This window comes from Balaenoptera physalus, assembly GCF_965194825.1.
Source record: "Balaenoptera physalus genome assembly, chromosome: 11".
NCBI classification, from domain to species: domain Eukaryota; kingdom Metazoa; phylum Chordata; class Mammalia; order Artiodactyla; family Balaenopteridae; genus Balaenoptera; species Balaenoptera physalus.
The window spans coordinates 4,365,170-4,392,788 of NC_138896.1; the positions used below are offsets into that span (position 1 = coordinate 4,365,170).

At 45.0% G+C, this 27,619-nt stretch overlaps 1 protein-coding gene across 2 annotated transcripts in view; it reads right to left on the reverse strand.

Moving 5' to 3' along the window:
* F13A1 (coagulation factor XIII A chain) overlaps positions 1-27,619 on the reverse strand; it is a 180,964-nt gene that overhangs the window by 65,891 nt on the left and 87,454 nt on the right. For both annotated transcript variants that reach the window (XM_082413293.1, XM_082413292.1), the window contains exons 9-11: positions 13,948-14,051; positions 12,478-12,566; positions 5,369-5,522 (exon numbers count right to left, since the gene is read on the reverse strand). In XM_082413293.1, the coding sequence (XP_082269419.1) occupies positions 5,369-5,522; positions 12,478-12,566; positions 13,948-14,051 (347 nt within the window). The remainder of the gene's footprint in view (positions 1-5,368; positions 5,523-12,477; positions 12,567-13,947; positions 14,052-27,619) is intronic.

Sequence of the window (27,619 nt, forward strand, 5' to 3'; positions counted from 1 at the left end):
GTTACTCTGGTCCTCTCGTCTCTCACTAACACATCACCTGGTTTTCTTTCCTTTTCCCAGTACTCGTCGCTGTGTGACATCACTTCCCCCAGGAGAAAGTAAGCTCTGTGCCCCCAGGACCTGGGACCCAGCCTGGCACAGAGGCTCTGGAGGACTGGGGTTTGGAGAAGCACTTTGCCTTCATCTAGGGACAAAACTTTCATCTTTATAATAGATACGAAATAGTCCGGTTTAGGACATCTGACGTTCAGTTAAGCTCACCTGTGCAAGTGCCACCTGAGCTACCATTCCTTTGATCATCTCGTGCTAGTTGTGCCCCTGTGATGTCCAGGCACCGTGCCAGGCTCAGATGAGAAGTGCAGCCCTTCCTACCCGGGTCTAAGGGGACGAGTGCAGAGGGATCACCACACGCGTATCCGTCACGGACGCTGGGTCAAGCGTTTGTGTGTGGTGCGGGGAACACAGGGCAGAGATTTGACACCACCTGGGGGCAGCGGAGGCTTCTCAGAGGGTTTTTCCTTTCAGAGAGAGAGCAAAGGCATGGAGGCAAGTGGGAGCCTGGCTGGGGGGAGGGGCTGTCACAGCTCACCCGGCTGCTGATTTTGCTGCCTGTGGGTATGGCTAGGAGGAGCCGTGAGGGGGCAAAAAGGCAACTAGCAGAGGCTTGGCGAGCTCTGGCTGGAGTACCGTGCAGGCAACGGAAGCGAGTGAGGGCTTTTAAGCAGTGCGGCAACAGGTTGAGATTTATGTCATTAAATATGTCACTTTGGAGGCAATGACTTAAACAGGGGAAGAGGGTGAGGAGGGAAGGTGGAATTGGGAAGCTATAGCAGTTATCCAGGAGAAAAATAATCGAGTCCAAGCTAATAGTAGGAGCATGGTAGTAATAATAGTATTACCAGCAATAGTGGAAACTAACTTTTGTTGGCCATTTACTACGTATCAGGGACTATGTTAAGGGGCTTCCACGCCCAGCACAATTTGATTCTCAGGGAGGGGCCATGGAGATGGAGGAGAGGAGATAAATTTGAACTATTTCGAAGGGGACTTTTAGAGGATTTGCTGCTTGACTTATTCTCAACGTGCTAAGTTTGGGTGGATCATGGCTCTCTTCCGTGGGGCAAGGAGCACGGGAGAAATAGATCTGGGGTGGGGAGGGAGTGATAGAAGGTGGCATTTGGAAAGGTTCAGTTTCAGGTTCCTATGGGACATTTTGGTGAATGTGGGGCTTAAAAGTGAAGTCTAGGCTGGAGACAGACTTGGGAGAATCAGTATGTGTGTGCATGTTAACACCAGCTACTGGGTAGGAACAAAGCCTAGAAGGAAGAAACATTCTGAGGGGGGCAAAGAAAGGGGAGCTCTGAGTTGCAGAAGAAGATGGAAAAACGAGTCAGGTAGGTTGGGATGGAACCAGGAGAAAGCTGCATCATAGGAACAAAGAGAAGAGAGAACGTCAAAGCAACCTAAGTGTCCAATCAACAGACAAATGGATAAGGAAGATGTGGTATGTATACACAATGGAATATTACGCAGCCATGAAAAAGAATGAAAATGCTGCCATTTGCAGCACCATGGGTGGATTTGGAGGACATTATGCTAAGGCAAATATGTCAGACAGAGAAAGACAAATACTGTCTGATATTACTCATATGTGGAATCTAAAAAACTAACAAATAGAACAAAAAAGAAGCAGACTCACAAATATAGAGAGCAAACTACTGCCTACCATTGGGAAGGTGTGGGAGGGGCAATAGGAGGGTAGAGGATTAAGAGGTACGAACTATTAAGTATAAAATAAGCTACAAGGATATATTGTACAACATGGGGAATATAGCCAATATTTTATAGTAACTATCAATGGAGCACAACCTTGAAAAATTATGAATCACTATATTGTACACCTGTAACTTATATAATATTGTACAGCAACTATGCTTGAATAAAAAATAAATTTAAAAAAATTTAAAAAAATTTTTAATTAAAAAAAGAAGAGAGAATTTCAAGAATTGTGAGCGAGCAATAACATCAAAAAATGCAGGAGGTTTCAGGCAAGCTGAAATCTGCAAAATGTTTATTCTACATGGCGATCAGATGTCTTGGCAACCTGGAGGAGAAGGGCTTCAAGGATGAGCACGTGGCAGAACTCAGGGCACAGCGGGTGAGAAATAAAAGGAAAAGGATGTTGGGTGTGGGCAGCTGTGCAGGCAAAGGGAAGAAAGGAGGGACCATGTTTGCAGGGGACTTTATTGTTGAAAAAGAGTTTTGTAAATTTTCTTAACACAGGTGACATGGTCACGGGAAGGAGCTAATAGAGAAGGAGAGATGAAAATACAAGTGACAGAAGGTATAACTGATGGAGCGAAGAGGAAACGGGACCCAGACACCATCACAGAAGAAGACGTCGCCACAGGAGAAGTTCTAAGAATTCTGGTTTTCCAAATCTTATAGTTTCTTCATCTTATATTTTAAAGAAGGGTATAAAATTAACATTAAGCTTTAGTTCATCGAAGTGAAAAATGACCTTTCCACAGTCTAGTCAATTAAAATAGTAAATGCCTAAATCTGGTAATATTTTTTTCTATGTTTTCACTCCCACCACAGGTCAGTGGCCACACTCAGCATTTGTAGAGAAATTATACAAGAGATTCAATCATGAGGATCAGGGTGGCAAATGCACGGGCCCAGATGCTGGCAGTCTCTCCTAGATGCCCCTGGGGGAGATAGATAACCACTCACTCTTTCCCACCACATACAGGAGCAGGATCTGCTTCCTTCTTAAATGGCACTCACTCCATCATTCCCAATGTTAGGATATGAAACCCACATGCCATCCTTGATTGAGAAGTTAACGATCCACCTGGAATCAGACTCCAGCCCAGGAGCAGGATGGGACGTCTCTTAAACTATCTATGCGGATTTTAGGGGCTCTTCTGCTTGGACCAGCCCCCCACACTTTCCACTCCTCTGAGCCTTGCCTTCTTGCCAGACCTTGGAGGCCTGGACCTCAGCTGTCTTCCCCATTCAGAGCTGGCACATTTTATTTGTTTTAATCTGGGGTTCTCCCTTGGCCAAGCTCCTGACTCCTCTTTCATAGACTGACGTCTGACCCTGATTTGGTCTTCACCACCACCTCCGTGGCTGACCGCTCAGGGCATCCCGCTGAGCAGTTTAAACAACATAGCTGGTCACTTGGACGGCTTCCTAGAGGACGGCTCAGCTCTTGTTCTAGACACGGTCTGCTCAGGACTCTTCCACACTGGGAGAGTTTATCCACAGTCCCTGTCCTGCTGCCTTTTCCGGGAGAACTCGTTCCCTGGGGAAAGAGTCATCCCAGTGTTTCCCTGTTCGTCCTTCAGACTCAGGGAGCCCACAGCTAAGGTCCTCCAGGATCCCTGAGCATCTGTCCAACCACCCCTGTCCCAGGCACCCACCACACAGCTTCCTGCCCGTCTCTCTAGCTATTATAGATGCGAAGGCAGGGCTGTGTGTGTCTCCATCCCGACAGTGCCTGGAATCTGGCGGGTGGTTAACAGCAAGTAGTTGAAAGGATGAATGATTAAATGCGTGGGTGTTACAGCCGGTTCCTTTCATTCCTATATGGACTCTTTTTTCCTTTCCAAATCTTTTTGCCTGTCACTCTATCACAAGAGGGCATGGCTCGTTTGTTTTGTTTTATTGTGCTCATGTTTTGTTTTGCTTTTTTAAATAAATTTAGTTATTTATTTATTTTATTTTTGTCTGCGTTGGGTCTTTTTTGCGGTACGCAGGCTTCTCATTGCGGTGGCTTCTCCCATTGCGAAGCACGAGATCTACGCGTGCGGGCTTCAGTAGTTGTGGAACATGGGCTCAGTAGTTGTAGCACACGGGCTCAGTTGCTCCACGGCATGTGGGATCCTTCCAGACCAGGGCTCAAACCCGTGTCCCCTGCATTGGCAGGCGGATTCTTAACCACTGCACCACCAGGGAAGCCCACGCTTATGTTTTTAAAAACTCTCTTTTTAGAAAAAAGCCCAAAAGAAAAAAAAAAAATCTTTTGTATCTAGGTTGTGCAGTGATAACCTACAGAAGAGAAGAACTATCTATTTCAGGAGTACAGCAAAAATTCACGGGCTCAGATGGCACAAATCCTGAATTTCTCGATTCAGCACACTTTCTCTTTATAGTGCAAATTGCTTTTGTAAATAAGAGCAGGAAGACAGAGGATCTAAAATATTTAAAACAAATTCTGCACTCAGCATTTCAGGAATACTGATGAATATTTAGGTATATGCAAATGACTCTTCATTTTTATCCATTTACTAAAATGGCATTTGCCATTCCTAAGAAGCTCTGTCGGTGAATCACTTGTAACATATATTCCACGTCCCCACGAAGACACCCAAGGCCCTGCACCTCCTGCCCACTACTGACCTTGGGGAGATTTGACTCCAGCCTCTGGGCACTTAATGAGCTTAATGCTTTAGTAATGTCTGCAGGACCCTAAACACACCGGCTGATTCACACCCCATGGCCTTGTCATATTCTCATCTCCTGGAAACCCTGGTCCAGCTTCCTTTAGCTGTGGTCTGTGACTTCTCTTATCGGGCTGTGTTTTTCTGAATCTCCTGGTTGGACTGAGTGCCCCTCTTCTTTGTTTTCAAAGCCCTCAGCAGAATGAACCTATCACTTGCCCAGAAACTGGGTTCTTCTCACCGTGGGGATCCCAGCATCAAACGCAACTCCAGGCATAGAACAGGCACTCAGTACGATGGAGATGCGACTGAACTCAACCGCTCCATTTCAAACATTCCACACGCGAAGAGTTAACATAAACCACCTTAACATTATTTTATGATTGAAACGGGCCTTCATTCTAATTGGCCTGAATAAGTGAGACTGCAGTGTCCTATTAATGTTGTATTCTCTACCTCAGGGGATTTCCACGATATGTCAAGGGAACAATGCACGTGAAAACAGTTTTTAAGGTGCTAAACAAATGTGAACAGGTATTTAAATTTCATTATTGAACTAAAAGTACATTAGTTATGTAATGTTTTCTAATAGGATTATTGGAAATTAAGATTCTTTCATACTTTTATGAACAAGAACACATCCTATATTCTGTTAAAATAGATGTGACTTTAAAGCAATTATTTCAAAAGCCATGTGAAGCAGAATTCCGCTCAAAGCAAACAAACAAATAAAACTACAATGACACGAGAAACCGTGGGTGTGATGTGTACTCACTCCAGTTCTCTCCTAACTTCCAAATGCTGCAAATGGCCATGCCTTCTCCGGAACACATGTCTTCGTGGTGACAGTGACCGTAACGACGAAAGTGCTGAGCAGACTTGGGCAGAGCAATCTGCATTCGATTGCGGTAACTTACCTTCTTGGAATTTGTAGGTATCAGTAATATCTTTTATGCCATCTCCTCCAACTTGCTTGGTCACGATTAATTTCCCAATGTGGGTGGTATCAAGGGTTTCAACCACGTGAGTGCCATCTTTCTTAGCTGTAATGTAAACAAGATCACTGTTGACCTAAAAACAGGAGAGGAGACCATTAGCCAACATCCAATGTTCCTGTCACCAAAATCTCTAACTCTCAATAGTGCAGCCATGTAGGATCCCTGGAGACAGCATTATTCATCGTGCTAAGTCATTTAAGTGCCAACCATTTCTTTCTTTCCTTTCTCTTGCTGGCAAATTCTACCTCCTAAGGCAAAGCAGAAAGTACCCTGTCTGTTACTCTCCTTCTCAGACTTCTTTAAGCTGACAGTGATGGCGTGACCTACTTCCAGGAAGAAGAGAAAGTCTGCTGGGTGGCTCCTGGGAGATTTTTCTCCAGGTAGATGCATAGGTCCAAATCCATCAAGATGTATACGTTAAATGTATGCATTTTAAATATCAATTTTACCCCATTAAAGCTTAAAATAATCAAAGCAAGTAAATGGAGAGAAGAAAGGCTGAGAGAGGCAGAGGGACTGCAGCTTCAAAGGTTCTGGGGAAGGTATTTGAGAGACGCACGGGATTAGCAGCAGGGAACACGGGCTCTGATCTTGGGCGTGTACTTTTAGAAAGTTACCTTGTCCTCCCTGAACCTCCGTTCCTGCTTCTATAAAATGAAAATAATTACACTTGTTCTACCAGTTTCATAGGAACACCTTAGGACTGAGCAAGACAGAATCTATGTGAGCATGATTCTCACAGAGGTTTGTAAACATCAAAATTGAGTAAAAATGTAATGGTCATTACTAGGTAAGGGGAAAACTTGATGATAGATCCCTAGCTTTTAAAGATGAGGTTTAAGAGAGCAACTTTTCTCTACTTTCTCACAAAATGTTCTGAATTTACATGAAGTCTGATCTCCATTAAGGAGAAAGGAAGTAGTCAATATTTATTGACCCATAATGTTTCAGGGACATTTTTAAATGATTTAACTTAAACCCCACAACGACAATCCTCTGAGGTAGGTACTCTTATCCCTGTTTTATAGGCGAGGCACCAAGAGTCAGAGAGTCAGCAGAGTGTTTGTGGTCACATGGCTGGGGGGTGGTGGAGAAGAAGTACAAACGTGGGCAGGGGCATGCCCATTGCACATGCCCTGACCTTCACCTTGGGTGGTCATAGCACATGCCCTGACCTTCACCCTGGGTGGTCATGGCACATGCCCTGACCTTCACCCTGGGTGGTCATGGCACGTGCCCTGACCTTCACCCTGGGTGGTCATAGCACATGCCCTGACCTTCACCTTGGGTGGTCATGGCACATGCCCTGACCTTCACCCTGGGTGGTCATAGCACATGCCCTGACCTTCACCCGGGGCGACCCGTGCACGTTCCCTGGAGTTTCACAGCTCACTGCCTCTCCCGCATCAGCCCACAGGACCACGGCAGCACGTGGTGAGGAGCTGCTTCCAGGCTCGGGGCCCGGGTGGTTCCATGCTGCCTCGGGTTTCTGAGGGGTGACGACGCTGGCCCTGCCCCTCAGCAGAGTATCCAGGGCTTGGTGGCGACGGGCACGTGGTGTGAAAGGCTGAGATGCGAAACCAGGAATCAGGACGAGAGAGGGCAGAGCAGACACCTAAAGAATATTTCTCATTTTGGAAAAGAGGTTCAAGGAAACTTTAAATGAGCTTCCTGAGAACTGCAGCCTTCCCTCTGGAGGAGACCATGCAGGCACGGACAGCTCCCTCCTCACTTGCAAATTGTAGCCACAATGATGATAAATATCTTCTTAACAAACAACTCTTAGAGCAGCTTTCAGTTTTCCAGGGAGACAAGGCTAAACATGAAAGTGGATAAATCCTTGTCTCCCCTTGAGCATAGCTTAGGGAACTTATGTAGGCTAAAATCTCAGGCCAGCCCACTACACTGTCCCTTGTGAGGAAAGGAAAGGAGAAACACACACATGAAATGGCTTTTGCATATGTATGTTGGGCGTGAGGGTTTAGGGAAAGGATTCTTTTCCAGTGACATCCGCAAGCTTTCTTTTCGGTTGCAGCCGCTAGCGTGGTGGTTCTCCATCCTGACTGCACATTAGAATCACCGAGGGGCTCAGAAGGTGTATGCAAGACCAGCTGGATCTCTATGGTAGAACAGTCATAAGTGGAAGAAATATTGGACCTAGGCTACGTGACTTTGGGCAATTTACTGAATATCTCTGAGCCTGGGTTTAATTATACCTCCCTTGCAAGGCTGGCAAGTAGATCAGCAACACCTGTGAAAGTCCTATGTTTAATTTCTTTTGCATGGAAAGGAGTCTTCGGGACCATCTAGTCTTACCCATACATTTGAAAGGGCTCTGGTCACGCAGAACCTGGGCAACCCAACGTGAAATATGTCTATTCTCAGCCCCACCACCCCTTGCTTCTTGGTCAGACACAGGCACTTCCAAAGTGGGGTGGACAGTAGGGGGAGAGCTTTCCTACCAGGAGGAACAGTATGTGTAAAGACTCTGATACGAGAGCATGTTTGGATGTTTCAGGGCCCCTGGGGCTCAGCAAAGGTGGGCTGGGACCTCAGGCTAGAGGGGCCTCTCTGCAAACTTCTGCTTGTTGCCCAAGGAATGTAAACGTGCGTCCACTGCTGGCAGAAGCTACACTTCTCACCTCTCAGGATGGAAGCTCTGGTTTTCAGGACCCAGGACAGCGTTCGCTCTCTTCATTTGTCCCCAAGTGGAAGTAACTGCCCTGCAGGCTGTGCTGAGAAGGTGGTGCTCCTTCCAGGGCTTCTGAAGGAAGGCAGTGGATGCCCACCTGGTTCTGGAGCCTTCCTGGCACAACTGCCAGACGTCCACCCCGTGCTTGCCGTTCCTTCAGCCTGTAGGGGCTGGCTACGCGGCCACACTCCTGTGTGTGCCCCCTGCTGCTGTGTACGTGGGCCTCATCTCCCACCAGGACTGCCAGCACTTGAGGGTGCCATGTGCCCCCTGTCTCTCCGGGATACTGCTCTCAGCAGTGTACTATGCACACGCTTTTGCTTGCTCTATTCATTCATGTATTTAGTGGCGGCTGCCATGTGCCAGACCCTGCTTTCAGCGACGAGAACCCAACAGAGCCTATCTGCATGGAACTTACGTTCTGGCAAGGAGAGAAATAATAACACTAAGTCAGAGTAGAAGGACAGAAACCACAGGGCAGGTGGTGATGTTTCAGGTGGGAGGTGGTGTGAGTGAAGGTCTCTTTGAGGAGGTGAGCTGAACAGAGATCTGGATGCAGGGAGGGAACAGGACATGCAAAGTGGGGTGCAGGGTAGGGGGGGAGCTGTCATAGCCAAAGGAACAGTGTGTGTAAAGACTCTGACAAAAGAGCAAGAAGCTCAGTATGGCTGGAAGGAAATGAGCAAGGGATGGGGGGTGGAGGGGAAGCCACGGTCCAGATCACACAGAATCTCGTAATGATTTATGCTTCAGTGTATTATAAAAGTGATGGGAATCCATTAGAAGGTTTGGGGCAGGGGAGTGACATGTTTCTATTTACATTATGAAGGATATTTCTGGCTGGTTTGTGGAGAATAAACAGGAAAGGGGCAAGCGAGGAGGAAGCAGATGATTTAGGGGCAGACGTCCCAGATCTCAGTGCTGTTCAGAGCTCAGAGGGTAATGATGGAGATCATTGGCGTGGTTGGATCTGTGATCTTATTGGAAGGTATTATATTTCCGGCAAGATGCCTGAGGAAGGTTAAGAAGAGAAGCCAAGATGATTCCAAAGTTTCATAGGTTATTTGAACGAATGGGTGAATTATTTTAGATCAGACTAGGGGATGCCAAAAAATGGGCTGCATCTAATAAGTGGTAGCAAAATAAACAACCTTGAATTGAGAACGAAGGATGTGCCGGGAAGCAGTTGCACAGTCAGTTTACAGGGAACTGCTGGCCCAGAGCAAGGGAAGGAGTGGCTTCTGGAGCAATGGGGTGGTGACTGCGGCCCCGCGGAGACTGTCACTGCTGCCGTGAAAATTAGCTCGGGGCCAGGGAGGGAAAGCGTGCACGTGTGTGTATGTGTGTGTGTGTGTTTGAGTGGGATGGCGTGCAGGGGTCAACAGACACAACTAGAAGAAGCTAAGACAGAAGAGAAGCAGCAGCTCCTGAATGCTTAGTGAACGTGGGAATTGCATGGGAACTGGGAAAGTCACCCCGACACTGAGAACCGCTCTGCTCTCTTTAGGAGGCCCAGGCCCCCAGGAGTCAGGGAGGACAGGCCGAACAGCCTCCAGAACCAAGAAACTCACCGCAGGGCTGAGGGCATGAGAAGGGAGAGGGGGTAGAGAAGTAAGCTTCCATCCCTGGAAGAAATCTAGAAATGGGAAGGGTAGATTTCCAAAACGGAGGAGAAGAGAAGGGCAGAGGTAGGATGCTTTTCATGCATACCTCTCTTATTTGGGGTTCTGCTTTCACTAAAAAAGCCCTGAGAAAACCAAAAGAAGTCAATGAACATGATGCTTGATCTGGCCCGGAAATGAGTAAGAAGTGATCAAGAAAGTCAGTCAGCCGAGAGGCAAGAAAAGGCACTTTCTGGCTGACGTGGCTGGGGTTAGGGAGAGACAACCTTAGGCAGCAAGGAGGCGGGAAAGGGAGGAAGCATGCTGTCTAGGACCTGAGTCACACAGACTCTCATTAAAGTTAAATCCGACGCGCCCCATGGAGTCCTACTTTAGGACCCTTGAGAAAAGAGTCCTCAGGCACTTTTCAGCAGTTGGAGCATCTCTTATAAATGGCTCAGCCCTGAAGCTCAGCCCGTGCCAAAGCAGCAATCCTACACGCTGTCAGACAAGTCTGCAGTGGGTGAGACAGGAGTAATTATAACCTGAGAGTCCCGATGACATTCACAACACCCCGATCTATATTTAATAACAGCAGAAAGCGCTCGCATTAAGAGCTCTCGGGCAATTCGCTCTTGGAGGGAGGTTGCTGCTCTGCCCTTTGCAGCAACAAAGCGTAATAAAAATACGGAAACAAGGCCTGGCGCGTTTTAGAGCGATTTCCCATTCAGAAGTGCTCGTAGCATCAGAAATGATCAGACGGCAGCTGGGGAGGATTGGAGAAATCTTTAAATCTCAAAATGAAGTCGAGAGGGTGAAATCCCAAATACAGTCTGCCTGTTCTCCCAAGGCTTCTAGAAACTGTAATGGTAGGAACAGTAGAAGAGACACTGTTCCTTTTGTGTAATTCACATTTCCGCTTTTGCTGATTTCCGAAGCATTTCCCAGGCCTGCCCCCTCCTTCCCCGCCTGTCGCCGCCGTTTGTCCGGTTTGGGTTTGGGCGTGGAGTAGCGTCCCAGCCTTCCGTGTCCCCCGCCCGAGCCCTTCCCTTCAAGGCCGTGCTGCACAAGATCCCGTCCCGTCCCCGTGGGGAGCCTCTCGTTTACAGCACGAGGTGCCCGTTTCTCAGGACACAAGGTCCCATGTCTAGTTCCTTCAGCCGTCATCATTTGACGCCTCCCAACACATCACTTTTCATGAGCCTGTATAGTTTTTAAAATTGTCTGCACATACCATTTGGAGGCTCAAATTTTCTCCTCTGTGTAAAATTCTTTCCTTCCTCTGGCTTCTTTCTTACCCCCATTGCCGGGATAATTGCTAATCATCCCTCCAGACTTGCTTCAGGCTCTACCCTCTCCAGGGGGCATCCCTGACCCTCCTCCCATGGGCTCCCGTAATACTCCGCTCATCGTACTGTGGCTACCATGTCGCTGTCCTTGTGTCTGTCCCCAGGTCACTCTCCCTAGACAGGGTCTTGTGGCCTTTGTTGTCCTGCCTCAGTGCCTAGCTCATATTTCTCAATGAACTTAAACGCAAGTCATTTATCACCTACATCGCTCCTCTGGCATTTAGTTACATAGCATCCCTTGCGTTATTGTTATTTAAATGTTGCTGTGTTTACCTACCACCATCTTCATCAAGAACCAAGTTACTTAAGGACGTAGGCTTCTGAATTCCCACAGTGCCTGGCACATAGTGACAATAGACATTTACTCATTCTAGAATAGTAGCAGAAAGTGGTGTTTACTGGCATGAGCTCAGGTGCCCGCCTGGCTTTAAATCTTAGCACTACTCTTTGTTGGTTAGATGATGGTGGAAAGCTTATTTAACCACTCTTTGCCTCATTTTTCTTTTCTGTAAAATGGGAAGAATTATAACATCCATTTTAAAGGGTTGCTAAGAGCATCAGATGGTAGGCAAAGTGATTACGTAGCAGTAGGCATTATTTCATTGCGTTCATTCGTGAAATTATACTCTAGGTCAGTCCTGCCTCTCCGCCTCTCATAAATCTCTGCTACCTTCAGCAGCCTCCTGGCCTTCTCCTTCACCTGATGTCTCTTACATTTAATTTGACTTTCTGAGCTCTCTTTGGCGCACCCTTGAACCGCCCTCTCTGCTTCCAACCTCCACCCAGTTCTTGCAGAATTTCAGACCCTTTCCCAAACCGTCCCTATCCACCCTTTAGTGTGCGGTGTTCCAGACCCTCTTCTCCCCTCCGTATTCTAGCAGCTGTACTCTCTGTCTCCACTGATGGAGGATGGCCTGGAATGGCAGGAAATGGATTGGAGTTCCCAGACTAAGACCGTAGTTGGGGTGTGTTTGGATGTTGCTTCACGTGAACTGCTGGGCTAGTCTCAGGGTGAAGAAGTACACTCTGCCATTTCAATTCATGGGCCGTCTCCACCAATTTTTTGTTGAGTGATTCATTTAGTCACTTAATTTCTTGGGAGCAGTTGATACCTACTTCATGGGTACAGAGAACTAAGCTAAGGTTAGTAAAGCAATTGCTTTCCGGCAGAAAAATCTCAAAACATCAAGGAGAGAAAAATGTTTAAGTAAGAACTGCATTTAGCATGCAGCGCCTGGGGGTTGGAATGGTGTCTAGTTAACTTTGTAAACATGAAGCATACACTATGTACCTGCGAAATTTAGAAGTAACAGCCCAGTACCTTATTTTTTGATGTGTTAAGAGGTTGGGAAGGAAAGCAGCTCTTTTCCCCAGCTTTCCACTTACCTCTGCAAAAACGAAGGGTGCGTCAAACTGGAAGCAAACATTGCCGTGCTTAATGGCTTGAACAGAGGCTGGGCCACACCGATACATCCCTGTATCACACAGAGGAGGGAGAGCGTGAGTTTGCCATCCTCAGGTCTGTCCAGATACAGAGCTGATCTGGGTCATAGCCCTGAGGTGGCTCTGTAGAGACAAACGTTCCTCCACTTCGTCACCGAGGGCGCCCCAGTGCTTTCCATGGCCAGAGCGGGTGAATGACCCACGTGTGTGATCAAGAGGGAATTGTTGGAAATGACTCTGCAAACCAAAATTTGAAGCCACAAAAAGAATATAGGGCAACATTATTTCTGCATCTACTCTTCCAACTACAAACAGACTCAAGTGTGTTGGTGCCCAGCCGCTGGCTTACATAGGGCTTATCCTTTCATAACTCGTATCTGGAATGTTGGAAACAGTGATCTGTCCTCAGTATTTGTGTTGTTGTTGGTTTGTTTTCACTTTTGTTTTGTGTGTTTGGACATTATGGACACACGTCAAGTTTAACTGGAGAATCTGGATATTAGCCACACACGTGGACCACGTGCATTCAGGAAGTCAGTAGGCCCACGCTGACTTTTACAAAGTCCTTTGAATTTTAACCAGCTATCTCTTGTTAATAAGAGATTAGCTGCCATTAGTCACCCAGCTATCTTGTCATGATATATAATCTGGAACACCAGAAAGTGTTGAAATTTCTCTCTTAATATCCAGTATTGTACTCGCGTTCCCTTATGAGTATGTAATGAATGTTTTTGTGTATACATGTATGCACACATCAATATCTTATATCCACACCTGGGGAGATAAAAATCATGTCCTAGACCACTGATTTTTATCATCATGCTAAAGAGAAATGGGGCCTTATGATGTGTGTGATTTTATAAAAATTCGGTGGGAGGGGGGGGTCATAGCTGCCACTACTTAGCACACACGTTAGAAGATAAGTACCTACATACTCAAGTTTTGAAAGAAATCACACAACCTAAAAAGAAATCAGCGTCTGGAAAAACAACAATTTAAAGGATGATCTGCAATTATTTCTTGAGTTCTTTATTTTCACCACTGCCTTCTATCTTATCACTGTTTATCAGGCAGGACTGAAGTATATTTTATAGCCTAGCAAAAGTGCTTACCCAGATACTTTTTCTCTTGTCTTCAAAACTGCTTATCAAAGCAAGAGTCGATGAGTTATATATGTTAAGTTTTATGCTTTTTTCCCCCTAGAAGTTACAAAATAATCAGAGTAAAGACGACCAGTGAGATGAAGTTAAACCTCACCGGCAGGTAGTCAACCCTGTACATGTGCCCGGGAAGCACACTTCTGACGCTGCTTCCCACTGGGAGGGAGTACTCCCCACACATCAAATGCAATCACAAAAGCAAAATAAAGATGGGCAGTACATCCGTTTCCCTGAGGGAGGACGCTGTTTTTACCGTCACTGTTTTCCTGTGGGGTGCTGTCCACGACTTGCCAACCTCCAAACCCAATGGGAAGATCAGGCCTCGTCATCCAGGCTTCGTTCCAGCAGTGGTAGTTCCTTAAAAAACACCACCCCAGCGAGATTAAACTTCCCATCACATTCAATGTTCCAGGAAATCAAAAAGTGACCAGAAACCCTGTGACTATGCTATCTATAAATTATTGGAATGGCTTAAGCTAGCTGGAAGTCTCCCAGAGATATACTGGGGTTCTGGACTTAAGTTTTCTGTGCAGGTCCTTTTCCGCTGGCACCCCTGGGGTGGCACTCATGTGGCTGGGCATTGCCCTCTCCCCCACTAATATCAGCTTCAAGGCCACCCAGAGATATTCTAATCAATGCCTTAAACAATTTTGATCTTAACCCTTGTCTACTGCCTAATGAAACAGAATTTACTATGGGCTCAAGGGATACGGCAGGGAAGAAAAGTTAATTAAAACCGAAATACCTATTATCTTTGAATTCCTTTTATATTTATATGCATATTAGATTTATAAAAAGCATATCCCTTTGTAACAATTAAGCAACAGAACGCTTTTGTTTATGGGCTTAGACTATTGCCATAGAAACTGTAATGTTAACTCCTGACTTCAGTTGTCTGTAATTGGTGGCAAATTTCCATCTGGTGTCCAACGAGAAGGAAAGGTTGTCAGGGTGAGTGTCTCTTTACACTTTATCAACGGCGGGTGACCCATGAGCTGGAGGCCAGGCAAAACTTTTCAGACTTAGCAAGTGACCCTTGAAGCAAGAGCGTGGGATATAAATATCATCATGAATTGTATTATTATGTCCTTGGAAAGACCTGAAATTATATGACATTACAGAAACAAATGGGAGTACATTAACCTGTCGGCACTATAGAAAATATTCATGTAGTAATAACAATTTAATGGTGGCATGAGGTAGTTACAGCAGTCTTTGTTTATAGCACTGGTGAATTTCAGATCCAGCTACCATCCACCCGTTCCTCAGTGTCCTTCAATGTCAGTAATTCGTGCATGTGCCCGTCTCTCTCTGAGTTCAGCTCATCTCTGATTGGCTCAGTTCAGAGGTATTCACTTATCTGTGAGCCCGTCATGCACCAGGCACCATGCTGGACTCCCAGTCATGATCAAGTCATAGGTTCTTGCCCATAAAGAGCCCCACAATTGAGGAGGAACGATGAACACAGAAACCAATTGTTAAAACATTTCATAGGTTTGCTGTGAGGCTTAAACAAGTTAATACATGTACAGCACTTAGAACAGGGTCTGGCATATGATAAGTGCTCAAACATGGTAACTCTCCGACTTTTAAAAATAATTGATTGAAGTGATGCATGCTACAGGGGAAATTCATTTGGGGTACAATCGGGTCTCAGTGGGGAAGCCCTTGGGGCAGGAGGGAAGGCATCACAGCAGAAGTGATATTTGAGCTGAGTCCCCCAAAATAAATGGGAGTTTAGCAGATTAACAAAAGGACTAAGAACAAAGCTGTGGAGACAAGAAATAGCCAACATGGTGTGTTTGGTGACCTGTATGCTGTTGTGGCTGGTGAGTGGCATGTTTGCATACTTGTGTGCATGGGAGAAGAGGATTGGCAGGTGAAAATGGGCAGTACATCACAAGACTGTCAGATCACATAGCACTTACTGTATGCCAGGCACTGTTCTAAAGTCTTTATGTACGTGAATACATATGATGTTCCCAGTACTCTATGAGAAAGGTATTGCTATTATTATCCCCATTTACAAGGGAGGAAACGGAAGCACAGAGAGGTTAAGAATCTTGCCTGAGGTTGCACAGCGAGTTAGTGACAGAGCTCCAGGATCCATGCTTTTAAACACTGAGCTATGTTGTTGGTGAGGATGAGATTGTGAGATCCTTTTATCCCAAGTTAAATATTTGGGCTTTATCCTTGGGCCCGTTAAATTCGCAGATCTGTATTTGTGGAAGCTGGGTGAGGACCAGAGACTGAGCTGAGTTTCCCCTCATCACCGTGGAGAAGGAGAGGAGCTGCCAGAAGGAAACTGTGAGTGTTGAGGAAGCTTTTGAGTTTCCAGGGAGTGTGATGGTTCCATTCACCAAGGCTGAATGAAGGAAGAAGAGAAGGTTTACGTTGGGAGCTGGTGTTGGGTGGGTGACATGTTCATGTGGGACATGATGAACTCGAGTGCCCGTGAGACACTCAAAGGATGAAACCCAAGAGGCATTTTTATATACACACGTGACACTCAGAATTTGACGTAGGAAGCCACTGGTGTCTTTATTGCTGATGGAGGAGAGTGGTGAGTGCAAATGCCAGACGCAGAGGGAACAGGAGGGGAGAAATGCGGAGTGGATTTCTCCCCCAAGGGTGACCTAGGTTGTGAACGCAAGAAGAGACGATAGGGCAGTGGCTAGAAAATAATGCAATGCGGGAAGATTGTTTTGATTATCTTTATGTTAGGAGAGATTGTCATGTCTATGGAGGAGGAACCAGTGGAGAGGAAGTGAGATACAGATAGAATAAAGGGAGAGATGGAATAAAAAGAGGCTCAAATACCAAGGATGCAGGAGGATGAGATGGAGAGCAGGGCCATGGACAAGAGTGAGGCATTGTCTGCAGGGGACGGGGGTGCAGAGGTAGGTCAGGGTCAAGGTGTGAGGTGTCGGGGCAGGGGCATGAGGCTGGCTCCCACCTGAGAGCCTCTATCTTTGCTCTGAAGCTGGAAGGAAGGTCACGGTGATCAGGTAATAATCAATGCTAGCACCCCCTTAAGAACGGTAAACGTTGCACCATCAGGCAGAGAGATCCAGAAAGAATAGCAGTGAGACATTTGCAATCCCAAATGGCCACAGTCACGCTTCCTACACAGCCTGCGATGTTTAGCAACCCTGGCTTTCACCAGCACTGCCCTAAGGTAATAGGCCCCAGAACCTCCTTATTTAAATTCAAGTAACCTGGGCCAGGTTAGCCTTGAACAAGATAAATAAGCTTTGCATTTCAGATCTCAGGTAAAGACATTGCTTTGAGGATTTTTATTTCTTTTCAAATGACCAGGAGATGGGGAAAGGTTTCTTCTCTCTGACTACGCTATCTATTGAATAATTAGCTACTCACAGTCTCTTTCACTTTCACCTAAGACTGAGACCTTATTTGTGTGTTTGGGGTGGAAGAGTTTAATAAGAGGGTCAGGAACTTGTAGCAGTGGGTGAAGTGAACAGAACTTATGCTCTGGAGGGGTTGGGCTTTAGTCGACGGGTGGAAAGCCAGTAGCTGGGCACCCAGATTGCCACGAGCGGAGGGAGAGGTTGCACCCTCTGAAGAAATGGGGCTTTTTCCATCATGCCATTCTCTCTGCTCAGGAATGGCCAGGGAAAATGTGTCCTGGGCCGCCCATGCCACGAGGGTCCCCTTTGGGCTGGATGTTCAGTATTTCTGGGTATACACGCCTGCCTTTTACATCTCAAGTTCCCCTAGGAAAGGGGCTAACATTTACAGACATTGCTGAATTCCGTTTACCTACTATCCAGGCTGGGAAAATATATATGCTTCTTGGAAAGTTTTTTTTTTTATTTTAAAGCTTTTTAACCTAGATCTGTATCTAGATAAATGTATCTTGCAGTTTCATCATGCACTTGCAGAGTGTGTGGATTCATTTTGGGAGCTCTGCCTGCCTGTTCACCATCACGTTCCCAGCACTAGAACTGGCCCATAGGAGGTACTCACAAAGTATTGGTTGCTTGAAAGACAAGGATATCTCCTAGCAAGGCAGGCATAATTAAATCTTGGTGTGTTTGTTTTTAAGATTCACGGTTTTGTATTTTCTCAGAGCCTTCATTTGAAGCCCGACTTCCCACCATACCATCAAAATATGCAGTGTCCTTTTAAAGTTAAAAAGGTTATCAACCTTCAATGTGATCTAGTATCCTTGTTGCCTCTTTCTAAAGAAGCAGGGTAGAAATTAAAATAAAGCCCCCATCTCGTCGAAAGTTATTTAATCAAATTGAAAATAACTTCTTTGGGGAGAGGATGGAGGTGACAAGTGAACATCACATCTTTACTTTATGTTACTTCCTGTATGTTTCCTGCAGTGGCAGCTAGTGATTTCTAGAACTCCTTTCAAGGATGTAGTAATTTGACAGTATCGGAGCAAAAGACGCAGAGAATCTTCACCAGAAGCAGAACCTCACTAGCAAAGCAGCACCATGCACTGCTGGAGGACCCTGGAAGGGACATCACAGCATTGGTTTAGTTTATCCTTTGATTTGGTAAACTCCTTTCCTTAGAATTACGCACATGCAAAGACAAGAATGTGAGTATGTTCATCCTTGCATAATTTTTAAGAAGGAAAATCAGAAATTGTCCAATGTGTGATTAACTATTTTAAATCACAAAATAGAATACTATTCAGCCACAAAAATCAGATCTGTATTTATTAGGTAGGAAAAATAACCATGGCATATCAATTTTGAAAAATCACGCTACAGAACACCAGGTACAGTGTTCACTGTGTATGTATATATGGGTGGAAGGCAGAACGTTAAATGATCGTCACACTTGTATAAATCCCTCCCTTTGAATGTGGGTGAAGTCTATGAATAGGATGGGATGTTGCTCCTGTGATTACATTCTTACATGGCAAAGAGGATTTTGCAGACGTAATTAAGGTAAGTAAGCTGTTGATTTTGAGTTCATTAAAAAAGGAGATTATCATGTGGGTCTGACCTAATCATGTGAGCCTTTAAATCTGGGAGGTCTGGGACATAGCAAGCTAGAGATTTGAAGCAGCAAAGACATTCTCCTGCTGGCCTCGAAGCAGATGGAAGCTTCCATGAGTTCTACAGCTGCAAGGAACTGAATTTTTCCAAGAACCTGAGTGAGCTTGGAAGAGAGCCCTGAGCATCAGAGGGGAACACAGTCCCGGCTAACACTTTGATTGCCATCATTTGAGACCCTAAGCAGAGGACCCGGTTAACCTGGGCCCAAACCCTTCGCCTACAGAGACTGTTGGATAATAAGTTTACATTGTTTTAAGCTGCCAAGGTTTTGGAAATTTGTTATGCAGCAATAAAAAATGAATACAGTGTGCAAAGGGACCCATTAAAGAATGCTTAGCAAAATGTTGTCAATGTTCTGAGTAGCTAGAAAGTGGATGACTCTTATTTTTATACTTTTTTCTGCAATGTTTGAAATTTTTATAATAAATATATACTAGTCCCCCTCTGCCCCCCCCAAAAAAAACCATGAAGAGGACTCTTTTTTATTAAAGAAGGAAGAGCGCAGTTCTAACAACTGGCTAAGGTCACATCCAGAGTGACAAGTGCCCATGGGAGGGTGCAGAGCGGACAGAAAACACAGCTGAGCCCAGGATGGGCTTCGGGGCTCTGTGTGCTGTATGTTCAAAGAAAATAGAGTGGATAATTTAAGCAAGGAGTCCTTTACTGCCTTTAACTCGGCTAACTGCTTAAACATTCCACAGGGTCATCTCATCTGCAATCTGTGCAGAAAGGTTTTCTTCCCTAAAAGGGAAGAAAGAGACATGGGACTGTAATTTTGTTTCTGCAGCTTTATTAGGGCTCAAGGGAGAGCACAAATAAGATTGAGAGAAAGCCGGGGCGGAGATGTCTTGGACCAACTTCAAGTGTAAACCAAGTCTTTGAATTCTTTTATTTTACAAACGGCAGGGAGTAGAAGAAAGGCCCTGGTCTATCTTGCAAACTGTGTTTGTCGCAGATGGGCACAGCCCTACCTCTCTGGCCCTGTTGTTATACTCTTGACACAGGCAATGATACTGGTGACAAAAATGACAGCATGCCCTGGACTTGTTAAACTCTGGTCACTCCAGTAACGAAGGGGGGTGGGGGGGTGGGAAAGAAGTAGAGACAGGTTGGTGGGCTCTGAGGCTTGCCTAGTAAGACATTCCAAAGTGGAAATCAAAGTTTGGGCCAAGAAAAACCTTGCCAGTTGGGAAAGGTAATGAAGCAAGACAACGGAAAGGAATTATTCAGAGGAAGGGAAGTATTCTGGAGGAATCTTTTATGGAGCTGGGAGCTGGGAAAACCACGCTAGTTCAGAATGCAGCTGTTCATTGTTGGAGTGCTGAAACCAGGAAGGGGCATTTGGAGCTCCTCTGGGGTCTTCTCCACCGAAGGCCAAAAGTCCAATCAGGCGGAGACCAAGCCAGTGCCCCCTGTAGGAACCAATCACCCATTACGAAAAAAGAGAAAGTAATGAAGGTGTTTGTTTTTGCTTATTGTATGCAGGGAAGGGATCCTATGATGCTCATTAAGAAGTCACAGTTTAGGGCTTCCCTAGTGGCGCAGTGGTTAAGAATCCACCTGCCAATGCGGGGGACACGGGTTCGAGCCCTGGTCCAGGAAGATCCCACATGCCGCGGAGCAACTAAGCCCGTGAGCCACAACTACTGAGCCTGCGCTCTAGAGCCCGCGAGCCGCAACTACTGAGCCTGGTGCCACAACTACTGAAGCCCGTTTGCCTACAGCCCAAGCTCCGCAACAAGAGAAACCACCGCAACGAGAAGCCCGCGCACCGCAATGAAGAGTAGCCCCCGCTCGCCGCAACTAGAGAAAGCCCGTGCTCAGCAACAAAGACCCAACACAGCCAAAAATAAATAAATAAAATAAATAAATTTATTAAAAAAAAAAAAAGAAGTCACAGTTTAAGCACAGTCTGATGTAGCACGAAAGACCCAGTTAAGGGGCTGAAGATGGCATGTGTGAGAGACCAAAATGGAACCTTCAAACTGTTCAGGAAGTAGATGACACCCGTCCATAGGAGCCACATTTGACACCACTACTTAGCAGAAGGCCTTCTGTAATTCTGCTGAGTTCCCCTTGCTGGATTTACTTTGAAAATAGCACCCTGAACCCCTTTACCTCTCTCTCTTGCATAGCAAATTATCAATTGATATTCCTGCTGAAAATTAAGAAAAGATTGGATTTTGAGAATGACTCTAAGGTATAAAAAGCTTTCTATAATAAATTCTGGCCAAGCTTATCCATAATTATTGAAAGGAGTTTTAAAAAATTACAGCCAACAATCTTAGTAGGTACCAAAATTCCTGCTTTGCATTATAAAGCTGTTTATGAGTATACTATTCTAAAAGCTCTTATTTATATGACATTTTTCTAGCGGTCTTATTAATCATCAAAAGAAATTAAATTGCATTCAGTATGGCTTAGGAGGTACATATTTTATTAGCTCTTAATTATTTGAAAACTGGTAACTTTTGATCAGTATATATGATGACTCTCTTAAGCAGAATTTATGATTAACCAAAACATGACATTTTTCTTGTTATGAAAAATGCCTTAGTACTTTCTATGCGGTTTATTAGATGGTTCCCACTTTCTTTTTCATTCTAATTTCCTGAGAGGTATTTGTAATGACCTCTGATTTTATTTACCTCCCAAACTCCCTCTTTGTTCACTCTTAAGTGGACCTCGAGTAGAATAGGAACTGCAGGCACTCTTTGGAGATATTGTAGCCGCAGGACTAGGGTAGATATATGAAAGGAATGGGAGGAGAGTCTAGTGCAGTGATTTTCAACCTTCAAAAATTAATGTCCCTTCCTAGTTTTAAAACAGATATTTTGTAACACCCCTATATTATCCTGAAATGAAGTCCACAGATTTCTATACACAATTTCTAAAAGATAATATAATGCCCTATAATGTATAGAAGAAATGAAGAAATAAAAATACATAAAATAATATGTATTTCAGATATATGTCAGGAAGATGATATTAGATACCAAACTATTCCTACAAAATGTAAAACCCTCAAGGGGTGTGGTAGGCCCCCAATTTGGAACCACTTGTAGGGTGGTTAAAAATGTGTTCTGGAGAAATACTCCCAGAATGGCAGGGTCAGGGCCCCCAAAAATCTGCTCCTTCATAAAAATAATGAGGATACTAACAAACATGATCAAAACCAACTTTTCCAGAACTCTGGAAATGGACCAAAGATTTGCAACAATATAAGGAGGATTTACTCAACAAGAACAAAAGAATCTCAGAACTGTGAGCTTTGTGACACTTTAATTTGCCTTATTTCCACCCCTCTCTCCCTAGCTCCGTGGTAGTCTTGAAAATGAACAGCCTTACAACTATGGTAGCCATAAAAACTTGCAGCCTAGCAAACAACAAAGAGGAGAAAATGGGCTTGGAACTCCCTAAAATTCAATAAGAGAATTGTCACTATTAACCTGTCTGGCAGCCCTCTGAAAAGTTCCGTTCCCAGGGCTTATTTTTATTTGATCTGATTCAGAGCTTACTATGTGCAAATAGCCCTATCTATAGGATGTTTTTCAAAACCAATTAGAAGCAACTGTTTAACATTATAGGTACCTGAAGAAGTGATACCAACTGGGGATAATAAAAGGCTGTCCCAAAAAATTTAACAGGAGGGACTGAAATTTCCTTAGGGGACTTTGAACACTTCTGACATACTCCTGAGAGCCTAGATGGCCACACAGATGTGCAGGTCTGTAAGCATGCCCAGGAAAGCCCCAACAAGGTCCTAAACTCTCACCTCTGGCTGAACTTCAGACTCTGTGCAAGCAGGAAGTGAAGGCTACAGCAGAATTGTGTACTTCCTGCTGGAACACTGAAGACAATTAGCTGTCCACTGAGTTTACGCAGCAGAGACTTCAGTGGCCATGCATGATGAATACAGACCTTACAGAATTAGTCCAGGAAAGTCACTAAACAAACAAACAAGAGCAACAACAACAAAACATCAACAACAAACTCTGGAGATCAGGATATCCTGTTTGCAGAGTTAACACATTATATTATTTAAAATGTCCAGGTTTTAACAAAAATTACAAGACACAAAGAAACAGAGAAGTATGGCCCATACACAGTGAAAAAAAGAACCAGTCAAGAGAAACTGTCACTAAGGAAGCCAAGACATTGGGCTTACTAGACAAAGATATTAATTCAGCCATTATAAACATATTCAAAGAACTAAAGGGAACCATGGCAGTAATGTCTAACTAAATAGAGAATATCAATGAAGAGATAGAAATTATGGAAAGGAATCAAACAGAAATTCTGGAGCTGAAAAGTATAATAACTGGAATAAAAATTTCAAAAAATTCACTAGAGGGTCTCAAAAGCAGATTTGATCAGGTAGAAAGAATAAAGAACCAGTGAACTTGAAGATAAGTCAACTGAAATGATCTAATCTGAATAACAGAAGAAAAATATGAAGAAAAATGAACAGAACCCCAAGGCATGTGGGACATACTCATAACGAACCTCCCTGAAGGAAGGGAAAGAGAGAAAGAATCAGAAAGAATATTTGAAAAAATAATAGCTGAAAACTTTCCAAATTTGATGACAGATATTAATGTACACACCCTAGAAGTTAAAAGACCCAAAGAGGATAAACTCAAAGGGACATACATCTAAAATCCTCATAGTCAAACTGTCCAAAGCAGAAGATAAAGGGACAATCTTGAAGACAGCACACAAAAAAAGTGATTTGTTATGTACAAGGGATTATCAATAGAATTAAAAATGACTTCCTATCAGAAGCCATGGAAGCTAGAAGGCTGGTGACCATGGTTAAGGTACTGTGCCTCAGTTTCTTCACTTATAAGTGAGGACAATAATAGTAGTACCTTAACAGGTTGTTAAAAGGATTAAATGAATTAATACATGTCACCCACTTAGCTTAGGGCCTGGCACAAAGAAAGTATTCCATAAGCGTGAGCTATTTTGATTCTTGGAGGTGGCAAATAACTTTTTCAATCCTTCCTTCAAGACTCTGGTGCGGATTCACGGCATATATTCTTAGTTCTCTAATGACAGCTCTCGTGATCTAACTCCAGGTGATTTTCTCAAAAACTATTTGGCTGACAATAATGTGGTTAAGTAGATAATTTATTTGAAAAGAAATATCTTTGGTAGCTGTTCAGAATTGGTAACTTGCATACATCACAGGATAATTTTACAAACTCGTAAGCATCTTAAACAGTTTGGCCTATATTCAGAATATTTCTTCTATTTTCTTTTTTACTTGGAATTCATTTTTGGATAATTCTTCTTTTCATATACCATGATTAAAAGTTAGGGTAATATAACAATATGAAAGTTCAACTAGTTGGAACATACTGAGCATCTAAAAACAATGTACAAAGTGGATCAGCCTGAATTTCAAAAATGCACCTATGATGTGCAAACCAGCATGCCAAGTGTGCAGACTGCAATTAGAATTAGGATTGGTGGGACTGTGTTAAACCCAGGGCTGGCTCCCAGGTGTGAAAGCTGCTTAACTTCTGCTATAAAAGTTGCTTTGAAAGAGCTTTGTTTATAGATTCAATGCTACCCATTGCAGCAGAGTCTTCTGCATTTGGAGTGAAAAACACAACAAAACAATAACAAACGTACTCTTTCCAAAAAGTACTGAAGGAAGTTGGAATTTTTTTTTTTTTTTTAAAGAATCAGGTGCATTGAGGCCAGCCAAAGAGTTACAGCAATTTTCTGTGGCGTGTTTGATTTCTGTGTCTTTTCTTCCTGGAGAGCTGATGTGAAGACAGTTTGTGAAGCAGCACCTACATGTGGGTGAGTGGATCACAGCCTGATCCTGTGAAGGCAAGCAGATCTTCACTCAGAGCTCATGACAGAACCCGCTAACTGTGGACAGAAAGGCCTGGCTGGAAGAACAGTGACATTTATCTAAAAAATAATAATTTTGGAGCCGAAGGTGACCCTATACCTCATTAAATCCAAAGCCATATGAGAAAATTAAGGCTCAGAGAAATCAAGCAACTTGCCCAAAGTCACTCAGCTAATCAGTGGCAGAGCTAATCATATTGCCGTGAGCCATGGAGAGAGAGGGAGGGAAAGAAATTCTAATACTAGTTTGACTTGATTTGGTGTTTTTCCATGAGATCCTAGGGAAAAACAAAATAAAACTGTAATTTCTTTCCACTTGGATCACTGACTATTTCTTAGATTGTCCCAACTTTGAGCTGAAACTGATAAATACAAATTTGCTACTTCACAATTATTTTAAAACCTTACATTGAGAAACCCAGTTTAATCAAACCTACTTAATTTGAAATGAAAAGGCAATAAAGGAAAGAAAGACGCTTGTTAATTGTTTTAGCATTCATCATCTTTCCAATTATCTTTAATATCATATGAGATACTTAAAACTCTGAGTTAGGCAATTTTCTACATCTGCCGATTGACCAATCAGCTGGCCTCTGAGAAGCAGAAGGGTCAGCTTATGGGCCTTGGTGTGCACACAGGTGCACAGCCCCTTCTCTTCACATCCTGAGGGCACGAGCAGCACATGCTTCTACCCACCCCACTTGGAACTCCATCGTCCAGAGATGCAGACCTTCCTCTGGGAATGTGAGCAGGATGGAAAGGGGCACGTGAAGGAGAGGCCTAGAAGGGGGGCGAGAAGGAGTCAGGGTCTAGGAAGCTGTTGGCGCCAAGAGGGACTCTGGAACACCGTTGACTGTCGGACCCTCTAAAACTAAGAGTGAGGGGTGGGTTTGTCTTAAAGGAGGCAGAACCTGGGATTGGACAGCGCCCAGAGGGTAGGGAAGCGGGAGAGGTGGCGATAGATGGTAATAGTGACCCATCCCCATCCCCATCCAACAGTATTGACTCCATCTGCCTCTTGTGAATGTACAGCCTTGGGGACATTAGCCCTTTCAGGAAGATGACAAAGAACCAGATGTTCCTGAGGTTGTACAAGAAGGAGTGGCAAGGGGCTGGGTCTTGAGAGAGTGAGTTTCAATATTCAACAACTGTAGTCATAATAATATGGGATAACTCTGAATGAAATTCCGTTCCTGCCTGCCTGGTCCTTGAAACAGACTGACCTCTGGTTGTCTCATCTCAGCCCCGTAGACTTATACCCCTGAGTTTTATCTGTGGGCCAAGGTCATTTCCTGGGCATTCCATCTGTGAACAGCACAGCCAGAAGATTGCAGGGGGATAACGGCTTTGAGCCTACGGCCGCTGACCATGTGAACAGCCTTCCCCCTGCTCCCCCGGGTTTAGGACGGAAGCCCCTTCCCCTCGTCTCCGTGACTCCTGGCTCACCTTATAGCCCACCTTATATTTGTATAGAGTGTACTGTATGTGGTTGTTTCACTCGTGAACACTGGATGGACCACCTCAAGGGCAGAGACCTAGTTAATTTCCTTCTGAATCCTTAGCACCTGGTATTTGGAAGTATTAGTGTCTAATAGTGTTTGTTGAATGAATTAAATGAGATTTATCTGTTAAATGAGCATTTAAAATTTTTTCCAACCAATTCCATTTATCAAGTCCTTGCTCTTTGCCTTGCACCCTGTTGGCCAAACAAAAGTAAAATACATCAGACAAGGCTTCTCCCATGGGGGCTGCATACTGGTGGAGGGAATTCAAGAGGTGGGCACAGATCTTTCACCCAGAATCATCAAATCTGGCTACATCCTCTCCAGCAGCAGGACACAGGATAACACTTTCATTTAGAAGGAGAGGAGCCTTTTACTGAAATACCTTTCATGACCTTAATAAGCGCCACCATCCCTTTCTTTTAAAATTGTTTCCATTTCCACCGTGACCGGCGTATGATGAGGTGACCAAGCTGAGTTCTTTCAGGACGTGGAGAAAGGGTCACTTTACTCCTGCCCATTGTGAGCCCCGTATCCCTAGTCACCGTTTAGATTGCAGCCGGACATTGCACACGCATCTTCATTAAACTGTCCGCGGTGATTCATGGGTGCCACCCCCCAGAGGTTACGCATAATTCCAAACCCATCAGCACGCTGGGGACAGGAGGCTTAAATTGCTCCTTCCAGGGTATGTTACCTTGCGTTGGCCCTCCTGGAATTTCAGTTGGGAACCCGAGGTGCAATTCGGCTGCCCAGCTGTGCCCTTCTAAGGTTCCTCGGTGCCCCCCTCTCCTGAATCGCTAAGAAGCCCACTCTTCCCTCTGTCGGCATCAACAACATGCCCACTCCGGGCAAAATTGCTGCCCCTGGCAAGGTGAGGCTGTCTGGGAGAGGAAACACACATGCAGGGACCTAAGGTGGCAGGCCAGGAAGCAGGCCTGTTAGCAGTCGGTGCTGGATGGTCTGCGGTGGTAAAGGGAAAGGGTGAGAGCGCGGGGTGAAATCCAGACTTCACCCCTCTCGGCTCTGGATCCCACTGAGAACAACACACCTTCGCACGCACCCTTGAGCTCTCCCTCTGAACCCTCGTGCTGCCTTATTTCTGCTTTGGGGACACGGGACCCAGCTGAGCCGTGGAAAAGAGGATGCTGTGGGTCCCCCAGACCCAACTGGACAAATTAATTTACCACATCCTGTACCATCAGGACCTCAGTGTCGAAGAGATGGTGGAGACACAGGAGAGAGAACCAGGAAATCATCCTCGTGGCTTCCTTTAGAAAGAGGTGGGCAGGGGCCACGTACAACCAAGAGTTTGTCTGAGTGGAGCCTGCGGACGGAAGTGAGGCTGGGGGGCTTGGGTGAGGCCGGTGGCTCCTCAGGCCCCTGCTAGGAAATCTGCCGGGCCACATGTTGCCAACCATGATGCACTGGCCTCTTGGTGGTCAGCTGATGCCGACCGAACCCTCCCCGCCCCGCCTCAGCCTCTGTCAGCCTTCTGTCCCCAGCCCCACTCCTG